This window comes from Tachypleus tridentatus, chromosome 13 (assembly GCF_004210375.1).
Source record: "Tachypleus tridentatus isolate NWPU-2018 chromosome 13, ASM421037v1, whole genome shotgun sequence".
NCBI lineage: Eukaryota > Metazoa > Arthropoda > Merostomata > Xiphosura > Limulidae > Tachypleus > Tachypleus tridentatus.
The window spans coordinates 69,519,071-69,544,533 of NC_134837.1; the positions used below are offsets into that span (position 1 = coordinate 69,519,071).

A 25,463-nucleotide genomic window follows, 5' to 3' on the forward strand; every position below is an offset into this window, starting at 1 on the left:
GTTTAATTGTAGTGTGCGTTGGTAATGATGGGTGTAGATTCTTGTTTCTTTGTAGTATTCGTAAGTAATGATGGATGAATATACTTGTTCATTTGTAATGTCTGTTGGTAATGATTAATGCATATACTTGTTTATTTGTAGTGTCCTTTGGTAATGGTGGTTGTAGATTCCTGTTGAGTTGTAATGTCCGTTGGTAGTGATGGGAGTAGATTCTTATTTATTTGTAGTGTACGTTAGTAGTGAAAGAGGTATGTACTTCTTTAATTATAGTGTCCGTTAGTAATGATGGATGTATATACTATTTTTTTGTAGTGTCCGTTAGTAATGATGGATGTATATACTATTTTTTGTAGTGTCCGTTAGTAATGATTGGTGTAAATTTTTGTTTAACTGTAGTGTCCGTTGGTAATAATAGGTGTAGATACTTCTTTATTGGTAGTGTTCGTTGGTAGTGATGGGTTTATTTACTTGTTTAAATATAGTGTGTGTTAGTAATGATGGATGTAGATTCTTGTTTATTTCTACTGACTGTTTGTAATGATGGGCGTAAATTCTTGTTTATTGGTAGTGTCTGTTGTTAGTGATGGGTGTATATATTTCTTTATTTGTAGTGTATGTTGGTAATGATGAATGTATATACTTGTTTATTTATAGTGACCGTTTATAACCATGAGTGTAAATACTTGTTTATTGGTAGTGTCCGTTTCGTCATGATGGGTCTAGATTCTTGTTTATTTGTAGTGTCCGTTAGTAATGACTGATATATTATGCTGTTTATTGGTGGTGTCTGTAGGTGATGTATGTATATACTTGTTTATATGTAGTGTCCATTTGTAATGATGGGTGTAGATTCTTGTTACTTTGTGACGTTTCTTCGTAATGGTGGGAGAAGTTACTTGTTTATTGGTTGTGTCCGCTGGTAATGATGAATGTATATAATTGTTTATTTGTAGTATTTCTGAGTAATAAAGGATGTAGATTCTTGTTTAATTATAGTCTGTTGGTAATGATGGGTGTAGATACTTATTTATTGGTACTGGCCTTTGGTAATAATTAATGTATATACTTCTTTACTTGTAGTGCCCATTGGTAAAAACGGTTGTATATACTTATTTAATTGTAGTGTCCGTTGGTAAAAATTGATGTATATACTCGTTTATTTGTGGTGTTGGTGGTAATGATGGATGTATATACTTATTTAACTGCAGTGTCACTTAGTAATGATGGATGTAGGTTCTTGTTTAATTGTAGCATCCCTTAGTAAGGATGGATACAGATTCTTGTTTAATTGTAGTGAGCGTTGGTAACGATGGTTTAGATACTTGTTTATTGGTACTGTTTGTTGGTAAGGATTAATGTATATTCTTGTTTATTGGTGGTGTCCGTAGGTAATGATGGACGTATATACTTGTTTATTTGTAGTGTTCATTTGTAATGATGGATGTATATACTTGTTTTTTGTTGTGTCCGTTAGTTGTGATGCCTGTAGATTCTTATTTATTTGTACTGTCCTTTGTTAAAGATGGATGTAGATTGTTATTTAATTGTAGTGTCCGTTGGTAACAGTGGGTGTAGATATTTATTTCTAGTGTCCGTTATTAATGATGAATGGATGTACTTCTTTATTTCTACTCTCTGTTAGTAATGATGTAAATATGTATCTGTTTATTTGTAATTTTCCTTAATAATGATGTATGTATATACGTGTTTAATTGTACTGTCCATTAGAATGAAGGATGTATAAACTTATTTATTTGTAGTATCCCTTAGTAATGATAGACGTTGATTCTTCTTTAATTGTAGTGTGCATTGGTAACATTGGATGTAGATTCTTGTTTAATTGTAGTGTGCATTGGTAACGTTGGATGTAGATTCTTGTTTAATTGTAGTGTCCGTTGGTAATGATGGGTGTCGACACTATTTATTTTTAGTGTCCTTTAGTAATGATGGATGTATATACTTGTTTGTTTGTAGTATCCATTGGTTATGATGGGTGTAGATTCTTGTTATTTTATGACGTCTGTTGGTAATTGTGGGCGAAGTTGCTTGTTTATTGTTAGTGTCCCTTGGAAATGATGGAGGTACATACTTGTTTATTGGTAGTGTCCGTTGGTAATGATAGATAATTTAGAAAGGGTGGAATTCACGTTCTACGAATTAATGACACTCGTCTTCTGTTTTTCTATTTTCAACTTTATAATTTTTTATCAGTTGTATTTGTATTGAAACACTAAAAGGGCTATATATATCTATTTGGCACAAAATTATTTATCCAGTTCTTAGTGTTTTTCAAGATGAAACGTATTTATAATTTGATAGTATTTCGCTACAGAAACTGTTACGCCGTCTGGGACAAAGTAAACAGTAGGCGGAGCACTATTTATATAAACCATTAAAAACTTGAAGGGGCCGAATAAAGAATGTAGTGTTAAATATAAAATAGGTCTGATCTTAATACTTCATGATAAATATAATTAGTTACAACCACAATTCACTAGCTTATTAAAGGCGTTCACATCACGACAAATATATTACGTATAAAATTATATCCGTCGTCGTACATATGTTACAATTAACATGTAACTGGTAATAACGTTATAACCTTATTTGTTTCATGCCCAGTTTTAAAGATTTTTTACTACTGCATTTTTAAACGAATTACAGGACCTGTTAATAAATTGCCTACTTTACAGTAGAACTAATTTTGTTTATGGAACCATAAAGTTAATTTGAAGTTAATACGCTAGTGGCTCGTGGCTAGCGAAAGCAAAACTACGAAGTTTATTAATTGAGCATGCGCAAACTTGGATAAGTCAGTAGCACATTTTTTGATGACGTACGCAGATAAATAGATACTGTTTATTTCAAAACACAGCCAAGACTCGATGATCACATCACATAAATAATACATAAAATGGACATTTAGTTGTAGAAATTTCACGCGAAGCTACATGAGATCTGTTTGCGCATAGCTATCCTAATTTTGAACGAAGAGATTTGAAAGGAAACTTGTCAGTAGCATTCACCGCCATATCTTTGACTATTTTAGTTTGAGGAGCAGTAGGATTTGACAGTTACTTTTATAGCTCACCCACGGCCATAAAAGACCAAAGTACCCTTCTATGACAAGAGCACGAAAGTCTAAAACCTATCACTAAAAGTGTTAATACCCATACCAGCCGTTCTGAGATATATAATCGACAGTTAGAAAATTTTCGATACAATTAGATTCTATGTATACTGATCAAAACTTATTTCTAATGGCGTTTCCCTTAAGGATATGTATTTAATCATTATTTTAAATTATGTATATATATGTATAATTTAGTGGATACTACTTTAGAATAGCTAATATAGTTCTATGGAACATACAGTTATTTCAATAGCAATATATTCTTAAGATATGTAAAGCTTATTGATATATCGATTTATATCTTTGGGCTTTAGAACAAATTGAAGACCTCAAACTTTGGTGAACTTGAAAGTAACACCATGACATTAATTTCCAATTAATTATGCAAATGATTTCATTAATATATGCATATTAATGAGCTCGAATTCAGATTAAAAACAATAACACTACAACATTACAATATACATCAATTTATAGGCAACGAACTTGAACCTAAAAGACTACAAGAATGCTAAAACTGTTTGCTAACTTCCGTCTGGTGAAACTAACAAAGCTGGTCCAACTCCATGTAATACTTCTCTGACTGCTATGTCCATACTTTTGTCTTTTATAAATTAAATCCTTCGCTGTAATATATATTTACTACCTTTTATTTTATGATTTAATGTTTAATGATTGTTTAGTTTTTATAATCATTTTAAAGGTGACAGTTACAACAAGTATAATTGTGTAACTCGGTAAGAGTCGTACACTGTGCGTGTGTGTGCGGTTCAAATGTTCTAGTATTGCTGACGTCAAGGTATTCAGATATTTGATATTTTTAACTTAAGTGAATATTGCTACATTATAGCGTCGCTCGCGTAATTTATAGAAAATTCAAGGCTTCAATTGACCACATATAAATATAGGTAACCCAATCAAGCACAAGTCAAGTGAAGTAGAGAGTGAATAAAAATCAGTGCAGTTTAGACAGAAAATTAGTTAGCAAAGAAAAAGTGAAGTTAACAAGTGTGTGAGTGATTAATCATAACGGGCGATATTTTATGGTAATTTCACAGTTTAGTAGAGATAAGGAAATTAATTTGTCTTGCCAAAGGGTGTTTATAAGTAACTGAACCCGTCTGTACGTACTTTGACGGAAAGGAGACAATTATTTTAAGTTCAGGACACGAGTCAGTTTTGTACATCCGTTTAACATGTTTGGAATATATTTTAAAACAAGTGGATTGTGTGCTGTCTGTTTATTGTAGAATGCATCGCCACTAAGATACAGACATCTACTGTAGAAGAACCCTTATTCCACAAATACATAAAACCTTGACACGAACTTTCTTCTGTTTCCGTTTTCATGGATGGTTAATATCCCGGTGACCCTGTGGGCTCAACCCTAGTTCTCAGGAACTTCTCTACATATTCTGCATTATCTGCTGAAGTGTATACCATTTCACTTGCCTTGAATTACATAGAAGCTCAGCAGAACAGGAAGTGCATTATTTACACCAACTCGTTTAGCTCTTTGAAGGCCTTGAAATTATTTAATGTGAATTACCTCCTCCGTTTTTCTAGATTTTTGTCGGCACGAGCTAGCTGACACTGCAACTAATTAGTCTACTCTGAAGTTGTCACAGTCCTACCTGGTGCTTATGCAGACTACAGACCTGTGGTCAAGGCACGGTGCTCCACAGTGGCACAGCGATATATCTGCGAACTTACAACGCTAAAAACCGGATTTCGATACCCGTTGTGTAGCTTTATGCTTAACTTCAAACAAACAAGGCACGGTTTCACGCCAGATGGAAATCGATCTGGAGTGATTGACAAGTGTCTCCAGATAAAATCTACTGTTCTTTTTTGACTGTCCAGTTTGTGAAAGGATCGTAGAGTCGTATTATGTCTCCACTACTTCAACACTCACTATACAGGAGTCTGATCTGATAATGTGTGTGTGAGACATTTAAGTTACAACTGCTTATGTTTTACGTTCGAGTTGTTGCTACATTTGTCAGCTACGACACCATGGTTTGAACAGTACTATTACTCTATAGACTGGTCTTGTTTTGTACAGGCCTTTATTAATTACATTTAATTTGTATCCCTTTATTCGGTAAAATACAAACACTCTTGACATGTTTAGGTTCATTCTTGTATTTTTCTCTGTGTAGTACGTTTTACTTTTCTATTTACCTTTTTTTCCTGTGATAAATTTTTACCAGACTGTCTGGCGCAGATGGTCCTGATGCATTGCGCCATAAAACAACAAAGAAACAACGAACCAGAAACCACGTTACTAGATACGTGGTCACATATTTGTCTAATCTTATCAAAAGCAGTTTAATTGGTATCTTGAAGAATAGAGGTTCAGAAAACTAATATTTCCGTTTTCTTTGCGTTCCTCTAAATTTCCATGGTTTCTCGATATTCTAGGATCAGCTAAAAACTTATGTTCTCGCTTCTCCTCCAGAAAAAAAACAAAACAAAAATTATTTAATCCAATATGGTTCAAAATAGAGTACAAACAACAGAAGCTGTGTTTCTGGCAGAGAGCTATAGAATGGACTATCTGTACTATGCCCATTACGCGTATCGAATCCAGATTTTCAGGGATGTGAATCCATAGTCTTACCGCCAAGCCACTAGGGAGCTTGAAGGTATGAAAGATAAATTATTTTTTGGTTGTTTATGTCGACTCATTTTCGTAATACATATAGTAACATCTTTAATTGTGTCAAAAATATCGTTTTCTGCTCTAAACACATGATATCGTAATGTGTACGAAAATTAATTATGAATTGTTTAATTATACCTATAATAAAACCCATATCTTGTTGAAATGTCATTTAATGTGATCTTGGTTCGTTTAATAATTACTATAACCACGAGAATATTATAAGTAATATTACCTGTTATTTAAGAACAGAAAGTTTTAAGAGAGTTTCCGGTTGGAAAGCGGTAAGTCTACGGAGTTACAACGCTAAAATTATGAGTTCGATTCCCCTCGGTGGACTCAGTAGATAGCCCGATGTGGCTTTGCTATAATATAACACGCACACAGTTTGTGAACTGAAAATCCGACGTCCTCACGTTTCGTACCCGCGCACCACCCCCCCCCAAAAAAAAAAGAACCTCCAAATCTTGTGCTGTGAGTGAACTGTAAGAATGAGTGGTCAGACAAGGTGTAGGAACTGTTGTGTGCAAATAGTACTTTGTACAAGGTGTAGGAACTGTTGTGTGCAAATAGTACTTTGTACAATAAATAAATAGAAAAATGTGAAGGTCATAAAATAAATCCGAGTTTTACAGGAAAAAAACACCTTTCAGAAGTATAGTAATAATTTATCAACTTGGTGAAGTTTTGAGAAAACGCTCTGTTTATGACTTGAAACAAACCTATGGGTTAATGGTTAAACGTTCCTATAATTGTCATTAAAAGACAGGTTTGTTTCTGGCAAGAAACAAAGTGATTTAGTGATTGTTCGAAACGTCGCTAAGTTAGTAAACTGTTACCATGGTTTTGATAGATGCTTTTCTCTCTCTAAACGTCTAAAAACTTCTAAGACAAAAAAAACAAGCCTATTTGTGATGTGAAATAAATAGTGCATTTGTAAATTATTTGGATTAAAAATTTCAGTTTAGTAATAAACATCGTTTGTTTGTTTGTTTGTTTTTGAATTTCGCACAAAGCTACTCGAGGGCTATCTGTGCTAGCTGTCCCTAATTTAGCAGTGTAAGACTAGAGAGAAGGCAGCTAGTCATCACCACCCACCGCCAATTCTTGGGCTACTCTTTTACCAACGAATAGTGGGATTGACCGTCACTTTATAACGCCCCCACGGCTAAAAGGGCGAGCATGTTTGGCGCGACTGGAATGCGAACCCTCTACTCTCAGATTACGAGTCGCACGCTTGGCCATGCCGGGCCTAAAAGGCGATCATGTTTGGTGAGACGGGGATCCGAACTCAATAAACATGGAAAGCGTGAGGATGTTTCCAAGAGTTGATGCTCTATGGAAAGAAGGCTTAGGGAAAAAATATAATATTCAAGGTAGAATATTTTGTTAATAAGAAGAAATTCCAAAGTTACAGGTTATCTACCAGAAAATCCGCTAAAAATATTTCCAGAATGTATATTCGTTATCGCTCGCCTCCCAGTGGCTCAGCGGGGAGTCTGAAGACTGATAGCGTCAAAATCCGGGTTTTTATACCCGTTGTAGGCAAAACACGGAGAGCCCATTGTGCATAACGACAGATATCAAACCATCTTTGTTCACCTATCAATAAAGCTCGTGTATTTTACCAGCTAAAGAGACATCTTACCATATAAAATCCTTGCAGTGACTGCAAAACGTGGGCTGCTTAAAGAAACGAGCAATGAACTTGTGACCCTTGACGACGTAAACCTTTCTCTTCTTCAGTGCTCCTTTTCTCATTCTCGGGCCGCCCGTCACACCCTCGGCACCGTCCGGCGCCACGACAAGAGCCTGATCGTCTGCCATTTCATAGCCTTTTGAAAGAACCCAGTTAGTTTGATCACAGCTTTATAGTCACTCGATAGTAGTACGCACGCGCCAAGAGATGCTTGCTGTACTGAAGACAATTGAACATCCGAGAGCCGAGAAGAATCTGGGAATACAAAATCGTATCAGCCGCACTCATCCGGTAGTGTTATATTCAAATGAAATATTAAATTCAAGATGGCAAAACAGCTGTATTTTGAAGAAGAAATAATTTCTCAGTTTAAAAAACTTACCAACTCTTTATTTTTTTACTGTATCGGTGTTTAGTTAGACAATTTTCAGGTTCTTCTTAGAGAACCGACTAGAATGATATAGAATCAAATGGAGAACCAATCATACAGAACCAATTACAACCATAGAAGTTTGGTTTGTTTGGAATTTCGCGCAAAGCTTTTCGCGGGTTATATGCTCTAGCTCTCCCTTATTTAGTAGTGTAAGACTAGAGGGAAAGCAGCTTGTCATCACCACCCACCGCCAACTCTTGAATTACTTTTCACCATCGAGTTGTGGGATTGACCGTAACTTTATAACGCCCCTCACGGCTCAAAAGGCAAGCATGTTTGGTATGACGGGGATTCGAACCCGCGGCCCTCAGATTATGAGTCGAATGCCTTAACCAGTTGACCATGCTAGGTCACGACCATAAGGAACCAAAAGCTTTGTGAGGACTGTTTAAACCTTAAGAAATTGTTATTTTTTATGTTTTTTGTATAAACCAACGAAATAGCAAACTCAACGAAACAACAGTAAACCAAAAAACGAGCTTTTAGGAGCTGATGTATAGAAAAATAAATCAATCATACACCAGTGTTTTATTTAAAGGCTAGAAATATCACTGAAAATACCAAAGAATTTCGCAGCTCTGATCTGAAGTTATTGTGAACAGTTGACTTCTCCGTTGCATAGAAGAGGCCTCTACAACGATGTTTTAATCAAAACAGGTTTTAAATTATTTGTGTATGTAATCATAAGTTGTAGGTTCAATGGAACAAAATTTGTAATGAGCTTTAGATCAAAGGTTAACCAAATATTTACTGAAAAAATTTTGTAGTGAGCTTTGGATAAAAAAGTAACAAACTATTATTTTTTGCCACTTTTATATAATGTTAAAATAATAAATAACACACGACGTTAAAATAAGTGTATAATTAAAAACATTTTATCTAAAGTTAATATATGACCACTAAAACTTTACGACTACTTGTTTCGACGTTCCGTCGTTACCTTCAGGAGTGAATTACAAGACATAACCGTGTCCTATATATGTATTTAGTTAAATAGATCATAAGTTAAATCTTAAGCCTGTATTTACATTATATGATATATTTAAACAAAAATTAAAACCAAAAGTAAGACAAGATTATGTCTTGGAAGTTACTCTTGAAGATGACATTGGAGCGTCGAAAAATTCAGAGTAAACAAATATTGACCTTTGATTAAAATATTTTTACTTGTGTATCTCTACTAACGCTGTGTGTTATTTATTAAAATAAAAAATACATTTACTGAATAAATTGTGTTGTGAACTATAGATCAAAAAATCAGCGAGGAATTTACTGAAGAAGATGTATAGTTGATTAGGAAGATAGAGATTTGGATTTTAAAGCATTAATAAATTTGTAATAGATTGGCACTCCAGATATATATTGGGAATTTATTGACAGAAAGAATCATTTTGGGAACCGGTATATACACCTTGAACTCTTGTAACCTTGGTTTTTACTTGTGATTAAGTACCTCAACTTTTTCACAAACTTCTAATATCTAAATGTCAGATTATATTTCTGTTTCCACTTGACGGCCAGGTGGTTGGTTGATAGTCGGAGATTGGGGGGTATGAGACATTAAAATAGTATGTTATTCGTTTATATAAGTTTCACAATCATAATTACATGTAATGTCCTCATCCCTGGGGTGCACAAATTACACCACGTAACACAGATTGTGGTCCTGCATAGTATGTGTTATTTCTTAATTGCTTATGTTGTAAAAGTACAGAAAATGGTCATTATTCCCTTCAAACTTTGCTTTTGTAACCTGGATAATGAAATTTAGAAATTAACCTATTTTCTATGGAAAAATGGGCAAATTTGCACATTTTCATTTACATAAGGTTTGAATGAAACAACATACGAATCAATATTTATATGTATTTATATTAAAGTTATACAAAATGTTTAGAAGTGAGTAGTTTCTCAAGATTTGCGACTGTAATGTAAATCACTTTCATGTATCAGCCCCCCAAATAGTCTTCCATCATTTTTTTGTTATACGCTCCTAGGTCACAAAAGCAAAATTTGAAGAGAAAAATCTGTCTTTTCCATTTACTTTAGGTATAAGCAATTGAGAAATAACACTTCCTGTCGGGAACAAGAAAAAGTATAAATTTTGTTACATAGTGTTATGAATCTCTTGTCGTGGTGATGTTACACTCAGTATATGTTGAGTGATGGGGTAACAACTCTGAAGCTTTACTGGATATGTTCTTTCTCATGGAGTAGAAATCTCACACCCTTACGTCCACCACGAACACTTTAAAACACTAGACAGCTGTTTCCTCTTGAAATAACGCACTTATTTTCTTATTCAAAAAATGTTTTTAATTAAACCACATAACTGTACATATTGTACCTAACATATTGAGTGTTTTCCCTGTTACTTATTACAATTTCAAACAGACTATGTAACCGGTACATCTGCTAGAAACTGGGTTTTGATACCCGTGGTGTGCAAATTAGTTTTGTGCTTAATTCAAAAGAAATAAATATAACATCGTAATTTAAATTTAGAAATTAATTAATTGTTGATATGTTTTCAATTTATGATACTGTATAACAAGACTGATACACATAGGTTATTTGTTTAATACAAATATATTTTAATATACAAACATTGATACAATTTACAATAACGGTTGTTACAAATAATGGTTTATGTACAAAAGTTTTAAAAAACTTACAAATAATATTAAGTCTACTTTCTGATCTGGAACTTCTTTGATGTTTTATCGAAGATTAACAATGAGGAAGTTAAGTTCGAGTCGATGTAGATACAATTCATCCTACAATAAAATTGAAATTATTTTAGTAAAGATCAGAATAAACTTATGAGACCTTGAGCGTTTTCAAATACACCAATCGAAAGGAGTTTACTTCCAAGAGTCCGAAACTGTAATTAGATATAAAACTGGTCAAAAGATGACAAAACTATCAGGCCCGGCAGGGCCAAGTGTGTTAAAGCGTTCGACTCGTCATCCAAGGGGCGCGGGTTCGAATCCCAGTTATACCAAACTTGCTCGCCCTTTCAGCCGCGGTGGCGTTATAATGTGACTGTCAATCCCACTATTCGTTGGTAAAAGAGTAGCCCAAGAGTTGGCGGTTGGCGGTGGGTGGTGATGACTAGCTTCCTTCCCTCTACTGCTAAATTAGGGGCGGATAACGCAAATAACCCTCGAGTATCTTTGCGCGAAATTAAAAAACAAACAAGCAAAACTATGAGTTAAAAGTTTCCAATTGGAAAAGAAAACAAACCCAGAGTCATTCCACGAGCTGCTATGTCGAGGTCAAAATGCTGCTTTTTATTTTTTTCAGTATTTTATTTAAAAGAAAGGAAAATGCATTGGTTACTTCAACTTATAAATAACCGTTTCTGTTTTCAGGGTTGTCACATAAGAAAACGTGTCAGCGCTAATCTCAAAATGTTAACTTTTAGAGTTAACACAAACTCATAGAGTATCTTAAATATTGGTTCGTATAAAAACACGTTTATAACAGAATTGAATTTTTAAGAAATATTGCTATTTACACAAAATTTAATAATAACTTCAAGGATAACATTTATAATATGTTGTATAATAAATTGAAACCTTCACAGTGTATTAAACTTACAGGTACTAAGGTTGAGAAAAGGAATATTTGTCATATCTTCAAACGATTGTACTGTACATCAGGAGTATTTTTAATTAATTATCGAGTAACGTTTTTATCACGGGTTACAAGTAATCATTTTGCTACTTTAATGTCATAGATAAAATAACATTAAGAGGTAAATGAAATGCTTACAAAAACTCTTGTAACTTTGTACATCTGCCACTAATATATAAATTTAAAATTTAAAGTAATACACATAAATCAGCCATATAAAACAACAAAAATAATGAATCACCGCAAGTTCAACATATGTGAACAACGTTCTTTCTCTTGGTGATTACAGGAACAATGTCAGATTAATTAACTATTTGAATAATAAATAAGAACTAAATATAACAGAAACACTAAATTTTAAATAGAGATTCGGGTTCAGGACCACAGAGATTTTTTTTTTAAATCTGTATACGAAAAAAAAAAATAGGTGGCAGCACCATTTATGTTAATTTATTGATCGAAGTTAGTGCATTCTGTAGAAAGTCGAAAGATATATAAATATAGCAGAGAGAAATCTTTCTTTGTTCGTTTTTGTTTTGTTTTTAAATTTCATGCAAAGCTACACAAGGGCTATCTGCGCTAACCGTCTCTAATTTAGCAGTGTAAGACTAGAGGAAAAGCAGCTAGTCATCACCACCCACCGCCAACTCTTGGGCTACTCATTTACCAAAGAATAGTGGGATTTATTATTACATTATAACGCCTCCATGGCTGAAAGGGCGAGCATGTTTGATGCGACGGGGATTCAAACCCGCAACCTTCAAGGAATCATTCTGCTTTCTCCTTCCTCGTGATAGTGGATTTGTGACCCACTGACACCTGTAGTTATTGCATAAGAACTGGTGTTTTTACTAAAGCTTTTTAAAGTGTTGTGTAAATTTTACCGTTGTATTACTGAAGTTTTAATAAGTAATTCTACATAAAGTCAGTTCAATTCGTCTTTATGCTTTGAATAAGAGAAAAATTTCACGCCAGCTTTGAATTTCCTGAACGTTCTAAGCTATCTAGAGAATAAAAAATTACAATATTTATAATAGAGCTTAAAACACTGTTCCCTTTCTGAATTGTAAAACCAATTAAAAATCTCCCCCGCCCCAGAAAAAATCGCTGCATTAAATTATCCATTCACCAAGTTTTTTGTTGGTTTTCTCTTTTGAGACCTATAGCAACAGATGAGATGATATATAGTCCATTGTTGACACTAGTCATCCTGTTGTTAGGTAAATTCTTCTTGAGTAGGTGGTCAGATTAATTCACTATTAGTTCCATCATTGATGATCCTTTGGACTATGGCAACAGATGGGATGACATATAGTCCATTGTTGTCACTAGCCATCCTGTTATTAGGTGAGTTCTTCTTGAGTAGGCAGTCCAGTAAATCCACTATTAGCTCCAATCCTGATGAATTAATCTCGACAGAAACTTCAGACTCCTCGAGAGATTGAGGTTTCACCAAAAAGTTCTTCTCTGGAGTTACCCAGCTGGCCATTCTATCACTGATATACTTTCAAAGACGTTCATGACGGATTATTTTTTGCTTGAATGGCCTGTCCTTCTGAGTTCTGTAAACCACACCAGTTATTTCTCTCAATACAGTGTATGGCCCCTTCCAACATCTGCTTAGCTTTGTAGTTTCTCCTTTCTTCTGGCAGAAATTGTACCCCTTGATGGAATCCAGTCTAACCATCGTTACTGAAAGTCATAACAACGTCTCATTTTATCATCAGCCTATTTAAGCATTTCTTAGGTAAAATAATGTATCATACTTCATTGATGGTTTTATTTAATCTTTCTAAATATTATGTGTAAAATTATTATGTATAACTCTCTCTAACAAGAATACAGAAGATCTTATGGTATTCTAAGTTTTCTCCCGAATATCTATCAAATGATGGTGTGTTGCTGGTCGTTTCATGTACAACTGTACAATAACTCATCAGTAACAGTGGAAGATCATGATCCCACGTTTTCTGATGTTCATCCACATACATGACTGAATGATTTATCAGTATGTAGTTGTATTTTTCTTCCATAGCACCAGTAGACTGATGTTGTTCTTATACTCTTAACTCCAAGGACCTGTCAATTTTCCAAAAAACAAGTCCTAACTCAAAGTTTCATTCCTATCTGAGTGAAACCCCCGAGGCACAACAGAATTCATATGTTTTACACTCATTCTGAAGCCACCCCTAACACTCAGCACAATAGGAACATTCTCTTACTAACTCCAGTGTCCTCTGAACACCAAAGTGTCAAGCTTGGAAGATTATGAAGTTCGTGAAAGGCCTTAGTATGTAAATAAAGACTGGAGAAGTGACAAATTTAGTCGCTTCTTTCCACTGTATTCCGTGATGATGAGAAAACCCACTAGTAGAGAAAATTATATATTTAAAAACGGCTGGTATGGGTAGAGAAAGCACTAATAGAGGAGCGAACAATGTTTCGATCTTCTTCAGTCATCGTCAAGTTCACAAAGGACACAGTAAGTCTTTCCTAATCTACTGACACAGTAAGTCTTTCCTGTTGGATAAGCTTGATGACTTTCATTTTTGGATGATTTTCTCTGTTGGATAAGCTTGATGACTTTCATTCTTGGGTGATTTTCTCTGTTGGATAAGCTTGATGACTTTCATTCTTGGGTGATTTTCTCTGTTGGATAAGCTTGGTGACTTTCATTCTTGGATGATTTTCTCTGTTGGATAAGCTTGGTGACTTTCATTCTTAGATTATTTTCTCTGTTGGATAAGCTTGGTGACTTTCATTCTTGGATCATTTTCTCTGTTGGATAAGCTTGGTGACTTTCATTATTGGATCATTTTTTCTGTTGGATAAGCTTGATGACTTTCATTTTTGGATCATTTTCTCTGTTGGATAAGCTTGGTGACTTTCATTCTTGGATCATTTTCTCTGTTGGGTAAGCTTGGTGACTTTCATTCTTGGATCATTTTCTCTTTGGATAAGCTTGGTGACTTTCATTCTTGGATCATTTTCTCTGTTGGATAAGCTTGGTGACTTTCATTCTTGGATCATTTTCTCTGTTGGATAAGCTTGGTGACTTTCATTATTGGATCATTTTTTCTGTTGGATAAGCTTGGTGACTTTCATTCTTGGGTCATTTTCTCTGTTGGATAAGCTTGGTGACTTTCATTCTTGGATCATTTTCTCTGTTGGATAAGCTTGGTGACTTTCATTCTTGGATCATTTTCTCTGTTGGATAAGCTTGGTGACTTTCATTCTTGGATCATTTTCTCTGGTGGATAAGTTTGGTAACTTTCATTCTTGGATCATTTTTTCTGTTGGATAAGCTTAGTGACTTTCATTCTTGGATCATTTTCTCTGGTGGATAAGTTTGGTAACTTTCATTCTTGGATCATTTTCTCTGTTGGATAAGCTTGGTGACTTTTATTCTTGGATCATTTTCTCTGTTGGATAAGCTTGGTGACTTTCATTCTTGGATCATTTTCTCTGGTGGATAAGTTTGGTAACTTTCATTCTTGGATCATTTTTTCTGTTGGATAAGCTTGGTGACCTCAATTTGTGCTTCTATTTTTTCTATTTATAGTCTTTGTCGTTTTCCTTTTGTCTCAACTTATATTATTGTTCTTTCTCTCTATATTTCCTTTTCTTTTTTTAGTCTTTCATACTAAAACTATTTTCTCAATACTTTCCTTATACAACCGTCTACAAAGTTTGTATCCAGTGATACTATATAATTACTTTATTCTAATACAGCTTATATATTTAACATCTGCACGTTTACAATTTTTAAAAATATTCTTGTCTTCAACCCTGATGGTATGTCTTAGGGATTATAACATTAAAAATTTCTACATTCTACTTTATCACATTATAAATCCAAAAAGATCACGCTCTGACCTCAACCAAAATGGTATTTTCTGAAGCAGGTTCCGATTTCTGAAGATATCTACTTTTTTAAGCGGTATTTATATGATAATACAATTGAGTTGTAGTAGGTATTTTGGGGATGGGTCCGAAATTAGTTATTTTTTTTTTCGCCCATTCCTCAACTTATGTGATAATTTGGAGATTGTGGTAGTTAAAGTTTGGAGGAATGGGTTGCGATTTCTATAGTATTTCAATTTTACTTTGATGACTCGCTGTGGTCAAGTGAAAAGAAGGCCTGAAGTGCTTTCGTTTTCGTGTTGTTGTGGTGAAGTCTGACACACGAAAGGGGTTTTTGTATCCAATTATTGTGTTATATAAATCAGAGACATCTAGGAGCTCTTGCGATATTTATTAGTTAGTGGTTAGTTACAGAGAAAACATGATCTACTTCTCTAGCTGGTTAGTTACAGAGGAAACATGATCCGGTTTTCTAACTGTTTAGTTACAGAGAAAACATGATATACTTCTCTAGCTGGTTAGTTACAGAGAAAACATGATCTAGTTCTCTAGCTGGTTAGTTACAGAGAAAACATGATCTAGTTCTCTAATTGGTAACTTATAAAGATCATGTGACAACGTCAATCTTTTATTTTCTCCAGCTGAGAAGTAACTTCCAATAATGAGGATGGTTAGTTGACCAAGTATTGCACTCTTACTGTGTGCGCTACCTTAGATACAGATTGTCTACACTACAGTAAGTACATATGTTTGAAATTCGCTAAGAAGTCGAGAATATTTGAAAGGATTTTCTGACTCTCAACTTCTGAGTTTTTGGTAAATTTTTAATTCAAATATATCTTACGCATTCTATGATATCTTTTCCATTTGCATTGATAGAAACAGTGATAAGTAACATACGTAACGTTTAAATTGTGGCAAGTTGTTTATAATTATAGAATAACAGAACACCATCAACACTATGTGGTATGAACAGAACACCATTAACACTGTGTGGTATGATCTGATGCATGGAATTTCTGCAGAATAATCAGTTTTGGCCCTCTAACGGGATGTGCGGAAGATTCCACGTCTCAAAATATCGGTTCCTGTCTCTGTTCAGAGTTTGTCAGGAAATAAAGAACAAGACACAAGATGTGTTTGTTTGTGTTTTCGTATAACAAAGCCACATTGGGCTATCTGCTGACTCCACCAAGGGGAATTAAACCCCCGATTTTAACATTGTAAATCTGCAGACTTACCGCTGATTCCACAGAGGGGAATCGAATCCCAGATTTTAGCATTTAGGGAACACACAAGATCTATACCACAGCAAATCTTTATTTACAAAATATAATCAGGGAACAAACATAACACACAAAACGAAAGTAAATGTTTATAATGAAAGCGCTGAACTGCTAATCAAATTAAGAAGAACCTTTCAATAACTATCTCTTATTATTCCAAAGTATGATCCCTATCAGTAAGCTAGAAGAAAATGTAAAAATAAAACCAACCCAAAATACATTTAATAAACAACTTTAATATTGATAAAATTAGAAAAAACTCGAAACTCTTAAAACAGCAAAACTCTTTTGAAAAACATGTTCAACAAGAAAGAATATGGCTTTAAACGCAAAACACAATCATTGAAACAAAGTCAAGTTTCTCACAACACACTTCACACACACATGCCTAAAACCAAACGATCAATTGAGTAACATTTCCTGATTCACCACCACCAACAATAAAAATGTTCACCTCCAGGTCTTACTGAAGAAAATACACTTAATAACTAATCATTGTATCTTAGTCTAGTGTACATCAGACTAAGAAAAGCTGAGTTCTTTCGTTAAGACTGTAGCATATAATATTGAAGCCAGAGTTTACGTATGAAGTGAAGGTCCAGTATGTAGGTTAGACAACAACAAGTCTACATAATGTATAATTGTTTTATATACGAGGTGAAGGTCCGGTATGTCGGTTAGAGAAGAACAAGTTTACATGATAAAAATTCTTTTATGTATGAGGTGAAGGTTCAGTATGTAGGTTAGAAAAGAACAAGTCCACATGATATATAATTGTTTTATGTACATTGTGAAGGTTCAGTATGTAGGTAAGAGAAGAACAAGTATACATGATATATAATTGTTTTATGTATAAGGTGAAGGTTCAGTATGTAGGTTAAAAAAGAACAAGTCGACGTAATATATAATTGTTTTACGTGTAATTTAAAGGTTCTGTCTGTAGATTATAAAAGAAGTCTAGTTAAATAAAATGCTTCAGTTAGTGAAGCAGTGAAAGAGAGACGGATATTTCTGGATAATGACACATTTTCTATGAACTTTGTAGATAGTAGGTTTGATTTTCTCCAAAAAAGAAGTATAGGATTTCTTTTTATCCTTTCGAAGATTTCTATTGCGTTGAATTCTCTACTTTTACTTTGTGGGCTGTCATGGTCAGATGGTTAGGGCGTTTGACTCGCAATTTGAGTATCGCAGGTTTGAATCTCCTTGTCATCAAACTTGCTTGCTCTTTCATCCGCGAGGTCGTTATAATGTTAGTCATTCCCACTATTCTTGGTAAAAGAGTAGCGCAGATGTTGGCGGTTGGTGGTGATGAATAGCTGTCTTCTTTATAGTCTTTCGCTAATAAACTATGGAAGGCTAGCGTAGACATCCCTCATGTAGCTTTGCATGAAATTCAAAACAAAACATACTATTTATTTTATGTTAATAGTGTTTGCTGTACATACCCATAGATGGCGAAACAGAACAATAAGTTAATGTTTCACTGCAACTGGTCTGTTTAAATAATCTACTTACCAATCTCAATATTTATGAATGTGGCGCTCGAGTAAAATATTCATCGCATCACACTAGTAATAAAGTAATTACAAGTCGATTAACGTCCATCAACTTGCTAGTGTAGTTGTAAAGCGCAAATCGTACAACGTTTTCTATGTTAGGTTTGTCCACTGTTTAGTTGTTATCACCTTCACACTGGCCACCGTTGTCACTGTGCCGTCCTTAACATTTTCCTACCATGCAATCAGTGTGATTTTTTTCTATTTTTGTCACGGTAGACCTAAAAATATTTTCCGCTTGTGGGGCGAACCCCCCAATTTGGTTATGTTCTTGAACGTTGCCTTAAAACTAAATGCATGTCCATGAAAGAAACAGATCATTAAATCTGACATTTAGCGTTAGACGTCCGCAGACTTACTTTAGAGCCACCTTGTGTCAGAGACATTAAGTTATTGTGATCCTAGGTTTTTTTTTGTGGTGATTTTTTGTATCTTGCAAATCAAGGTTTCCTCGCTTTTGTTGTTGTTGTTGTTGATGCACTACTTTGCACAGTTAACCATTACTATGTCCTTATCACTATATACATATCACTGTATTATTATTATTTATGAATGTATTACAGTTTTCAGATCACTGTATTATGATTATTATTATTTATGAATTTACTACGCTATACAGATCACTTTATTATTATTATTTATGAATGTAATACAGTACACAGATCACTTTATTATTATTAATATTTCTGAATGTGATACAGTGTACAGATCACTTTAATATTGTTATTTATGAATGTACTACAGTGCACAGGTTATTGTAATATCATTATTTCTGAATGTACTACGGTGTCAAAGTTTTGCATATAAATTATAATTTATAATAACTATTAGTAATAACCGTTATTATATATTGTATTCTTTTTTTAGTTTGTATATTAAAATGTATTTGTGTTAAGAAAGAAAATTGTCTGTATCAGTTCGCAAATATCATAAATATAATACTTATCAGCATTAAGTAAACTTCCTAAATTAAAATTAAAATTTCCGGCTAGATGAAATCGTAATAGTAACGTATGTAGCATAATATATAGGAGACCCATCAGAGATAAATGGTAATGCGTAACATATTTTTAAACCACAGGTCTAGGAAAGAACAACTGTTATTTTATTTAAAAGCTCCCTGTACGGTAAGTTTACGACCTTGTATTTGAAAAATCCGAGGCTCGATTTCCCGAAGTGTATAGAACGCAAGGAATCCATTACGTAACTCTTTGTCAAGTTGGTTTGATGCGAGAGTGAATGACCTATATACTGTATAAATAATAATAATACAGTGATTTGTATACTGTAGTGCATATATAAATAATAATAAATTGGTCATTATACTGCAGTACACTCATAAATAATAATAAATCAGTTATCTGTATACTATAGTACATACATAAATAATAATAAAAATAAAGTGATCTGTATGCTGCAGTACATTCATAAATAATAATAATACAATGATATGTATGCTGTAGTACATTCATAAATAATAATAATAATACAGTAATCTCTATACTGTAGTACACATATAAATAATAATAATACAGTGATATGTATTCTGTAATACTTCATAAATAGTAATAATACAGTAATCTGTATATTATAGTATACATATAAATAATAATAATACAGTGATCTGTATACTGTAATACTTCATAAATAGTAATAATACAGTGATCTGTATACTGTAGTACATTCATTAATAATAATAATACAGTAATCTGTATAGTGTAGTACATTCAGAAATAATAATAATACAGTGATATGCACATTGTAGTACACCAAGATGAACCTGATAAAGGCGAGATGTACACAATATTTTACTGTAATAAATTAATAAACTTGATTCGAATATGAGAATTCCTTGACTTTCAAATTTTGGTAATTTTTTAGAATGATATAAACTATCAAATGAAATCTTCAGCTACATACAGTAAATGTCTGGTATGTATCGTTGTTTTTTATTGCTACAATCAGTTAAATCGTCATCTACCTTTCTGATAGAACAATGTTTGTAGGGCCTGGCGTGGCCTAGCGCGTTAAGGCATGCAATTCGTAATCTGAGGATCGCGGGTTCGCGCCTGAGTCGCGCCAAAACATGCTCGCTCTTCCAACCGTGGGGGCGTTATAATGTGACGGTCAATCCCACTTTTCGTTGGTAAAAGAGTAGCCCAAGAGTTGGCGGTGGGTGGTGATGACTAGCTACCTTCCCTCTAGTCTTACACTGCTAAATTAGGGACGGCTAGCACAGATAGCCCTCGGAGTAGCTTTGTTCGAATTCAAAAACAAACAAACAAACAATGTTTGTAAGAAAAAATTTAAAATAAAAGCTTAACGTATAGAAGTTACTGTTTTTATATATACATTTATTCTAATTTCAGTACAGTGTTAAAATTCTTGTTTATACTCTGAAGTTACTAGAGAAAATTTCAGGTACCGTCCGTTTGAGTACTCTCTTTAGTCTTACCACTAAGTCGCTAAGGGGTGGGGTGTTACTTTCAGAACTGAGGTTTCGTGTAGTACAATTACGTTCTTTAAATTTTCGCCTTTTACATCTGCCTTCTATATTTAGAACTACACTAATTCTTTATTTATAGTTAAACAACTCACTCGTTGTGTGAGTTATTTAAGTATAGATAAAGATAACACCTTATGATGACATATTTATTCTATGGCAGGGGAGATGGGAAAAATTACAGCAGGTTTATAAAAAGTTAGCTAGATAGAAACGTCAAAACAATGAAGGTTAGAATCAGTTTAATAATAAAGGATATGGTGATGGTTAACTGTCCAAATTAGTGCATCATCATCAACAACAACAACAAAAGCGAGGAAACCTTGATTTGCAAGATACAAAAAATCACCACAAAAAAACCTAGGATCACAATAACTTAATGTCTTTGACACAAGGTGGCTCTGAAGTAAGTCTGCGGACGTCTAATGCTAAATGTCAGATTTAATCATCTGTGTCTTTCATGGACATGTATTTAGTTTTAAGGCAACGTTCAAGAACATAACCAAATTGGGGGTTAGCCTCAAAAGCGGAAAATATTTTTAGATCTACCGTGACAAAAATAGAAAAAAATCACACTGATTGCATGGTAGGAAAATGTTAAGGACGGCACAGTGACAACGGTGGCCAGTGCGAAGGTGATAACAACTAAACAGTGGACAAACCTAACATAGAAAACGTTGTACGATTTGCGCTTTACAACTACACTAACAAGTTGATGGACGTTAATCGACTTGTAATTACTTTATTACTAGTGTGATGCGATGAATATTTTACTCGAGCGCCACATTCATAAATATTGAGATTGGTAAGTAGATTATTTAAACAGACCAGTTGCAGTGAAACATTAACTTATTGTTCTGTTTCGCCATCTATGGGTATGTACAGCAAACACTATTAGCATAAAATAAATAGTATGTTTTGTTTTGAATTTCATGCAAAGCTACATGAGGGCTGTCTACGCTAGCCTTCCATAGTTTACTAGCGAAAGGCTATAAAGAAGACAGCTATTCATCACCACCAACCGCCAACATCTGCGCTACTCTTTTACCAAGAATAGTGGGAATGACTAACATTATAACGACCTCGCGGATGAAAGAGCGAGCAAGTTTGATGGCAGGGAGATTCAAACCTGCGATCCTTAAATTGCGAGTCAAACGCCCTAACCACCTGACCATGACAGCCCACAAAGTAAAAGTAGAGAATTCAACGCAATAGAAATCTTCGAAAGGATAGAAAGAAATCCTATACTTCTCTTTGGAGAAAATCAAACCTACTATCTACAAAGTTCATAGAAAATGTGTCATTATCCAGAAATACCCGTCTCTCTTTCTCTGCTTCACTAACTGAAGCATTTTATTTAACTAGACTTCTTTTATAATCTACAGACAGAACCTTTAAATTACACGTAAAACAATTTTTATTACGTCGACTTGTTCTTCTTTAACCTACATACTGAACCTTCACCTTATACATAAAACAATTATATATCACGTAGACTTGTTCTTTTCTAACCTATATACTGAACCTTCACCTCATACATGAAACAATTATATATCTTGTAGACTTGTTCTTCTCTAACCTACATACTGAACCTTCACCTCATACATAAAATAAATATACATGATGTAGACTTGTTCTTCTCTTACCTCCTTCTGAACCTTCACTATGTACATGAAGCAATTGTATATCATGTGGACTTGTTCTTCTCTAACCTACATACTGAACCTTCACCTCATACATAAAATAAATATATATGATGTAGACTTGTTCTTCTCTTACCTCCTTCTGAACCTTCACTATGTACATGAAGCAATTGTATATCATGTGGACTTGTTCTTTTCTAACCTACATACTGAACCTTCACCTCATACATAAAACAATTATATATCATGTGGACTTGTTCTTCTCAAACCTACATACTGAACCTTCACCTTATACATAAAAAAATTATATGTTTTCTATGGTCATGTTGTGTTTATTTGATTTGCAATGCTCAAAACGTGTGAAGGTGTTTTTTGAATCTGGTTTTTATTTTTCTGCTTGTGTCTCCAATATGGAAGTCATGGCAGTTGTTGCATTGTATTTTATAAATAATGTTGGTGTTGCGTTTGTCAGTGTAGTTTTTACATAGTATGGACTTTAGTTGTGTACCTGGTTTATGAATAAATCCGGAGAACACCCGGATATTGAGCAGGGAAACAAATATAAATAAACGGAAAATCAAAAAAGCCCTACTTATAAAGCGACTAAACCCAAAATTAAACCAATATAAAGGAACACCTTTATGCCTATACTAATTAATAACCTAACATCCAACTGCAACGCCCCCTACAATCCCGTACCCGTTTATATTCTCGTTTCTGAGACATGTGTCCGGAAACGGTCAGTTGTAAATTCTATTTGTTAACCTGAAGATGACCTAGGAAGGTCGAAACGTTGTTCTCTCCTTATGAATAAGGTTTAATACCCATACCAGCCGTTCTGAGACACATTTTTATTTTAAGTGGGTTTCTCGTTATCAACAATCTAACTGTAGTTCATGTGATCCAAAGCATACACACAAACTATAGGAGTGTCGAATGTAAATAATCAACACGTTACGTGATTCTTTTAGATTTTGTTACAACTTTGAGATATGCACTCTTTGGGAATTTCATTTTGTTGATTTCAAACCGTGAGGAATTAGAAACAACTGATTTCACAAAGGCAACACATTTCACGGTAACTTATTTTTTTAACATGCAATTTATTTACGATAAGTGGAGTAAAGTAAGATGTCTTCCTTCCTCACGTTCTCATCTCACATCAATGTTCATCATTCCTAACATTAGACTCCACGTTATTTTGCGACATTGTCGTATATAAAGCGCAAATTGCGCATAGTGTTCACTATTCTTATTGTTAGCATTTAAAAAGAATAATTTAATCGATTTAGATATAAGTTATAAAAACAGTATTTATTTTAAATTGTAGATGTTATGACTAAGATAGGTCCAGTTTTACCCGATCTTTGGAAGCCTTCACTTGAATGTAGTAATTTTTTCAGTATTAAAAAAAGCCCTACATGGCCAGGTGGTTAAGGCACTCGCCTCGTACTCCGAGGGTCGCAGGTTCAAATCCCCATCACACCAAACATGCTAGCCCTTTCAGCCGTGGGGGCGTTATAATGTTTGGTCAATTTCACTATTCATTGGTAAAAGAGTGGCTTAAGAGTTGGCGGTGGGTGGTGATGACTAGCTGCCTTTCCTCTAGTCTTACACTGCAAAATTAGGGACAGCTAACATAAATAGCCCTTGTGTAGCTTTGACGAAATTCAAAACAAACCAAACCTTAAGTTGGATTAAATCATATCCTTGCCTTTCCAGATAATTTAGGATGTTAAACCACTCGTTCATGGTTACGTGACAGTACCACTCCCTTTGCAGAAACAGCAATACAAACCTATATATAACAAAGAGAAAGAGTGTGTGTGTTTTTATGTGTTTTTGAATTGAACATAAAGCTACAGAATGGGCTATCTGTGCTCTGCCCACCAGTGGTGTCGAAACCCGACTTTTAGCGTTGTAAGTACGCAGACATACCGCTGAGCCACTGAACAAAGAGAAAGAAAGACAGTATTATTTCGTAGCCTCATATTTACTTTTAGGGTCTGGCATGGCCTAGCGCGTTAAGGCGTGCGCTTCGTAATCTGAGGGTCGCGGGTTCGCGCCCGAGTCGCGCCAAACATGCTCGCCCTCCCAGCCGTGGGGGCGTTATAATATTACGATCAATTCCACTATTCGTTGGTAAAAGAGTAGCCCAAGAGTTGGTGGTGGGTGGTGATGACTAGCTGCCTTCCCTCTAGTCTTACACTGCTAAATTAGGGACGGCTAGCACAGATAGCCCTCGAGTTGCTTTGTGCGAAATTCCAAAAAACAAACAAATATATTTACTCTTAAAAACGAGTTTCTATTTCTGGTTGTCTCCAGACGCTACGTTTTCTAGAATTCTCAACATAATCAGTGTTAAATAATTAGTTAAATTTATCATTTGGGAATTGATTTTTTTTCATTCTTATCAAATATTCAGTTGTTATTATTTGTCTAACATCAAGGAACTCGAAGTATAAGTATGTTGTTGAATTATATAATTTCTTTGAAAGAACACAGGATATGAAACGTCTTTTGCTTACTGGCACTTTGCCAAAACTGGTTACAATTATCTCAAGGACTTGACTAGGTGAATGGAATCATAATAAAACGTCGCAAGAGGGCCAAACCATTGTAAGATAAAAAAGAAGAAAATGTTGTTGTTTTTTTCTGTTAAGAAGAAAGGTCAAAGGGCGAAATCACGTGATGAATAATAACGTCATACAAAGTGGCCTGATGTGTCGTCACTCCATTTCTGTCGCCGCTGTTGGATCGAACGTGATCATTCGTTGATCATTTGTAAGTAAATAATATTTCATTTGTTAAAATTCGGTTGTCACTTCTCTTGTTATCTTAAGCCATATATTAAATAAAATTAATATACAAGAAAAACTGGAATCAACAATGGACTGTTTATTCAAATATTCAACAAACTGTACATCGGAAATAAATTGTATATAACAATGTGACAGTGGTATGGTTATCAGCATATGATAAAAAATATGGCACACATGAACACAGAAGTGTAAAGTGTGAATCTACAACAGTTACATG

At 34.3% G+C, this 25,463-nt stretch overlaps 1 protein-coding gene across 1 annotated transcript in view; it reads right to left on the reverse strand.

The window, feature by feature from the left end:
• The window catches only part of LOC143236178 (protein kinase C, brain isozyme-like), a 67,090-nt gene extending 59,440 nt beyond the window's left edge, over positions 1-7,650 (reverse strand). Inside the window, exon 1 of the mRNA XM_076474465.1 lies at positions 7,447-7,650. Coding sequence (XP_076330580.1) covers positions 7,447-7,625 — 179 coding nt within the window. The 5' untranslated portion in view covers positions 7,626-7,650. The remainder of the gene's footprint in view (positions 1-7,446) is intronic.
• Between the last annotated feature and the right edge of the window lie 17,813 nt (positions 7,651-25,463).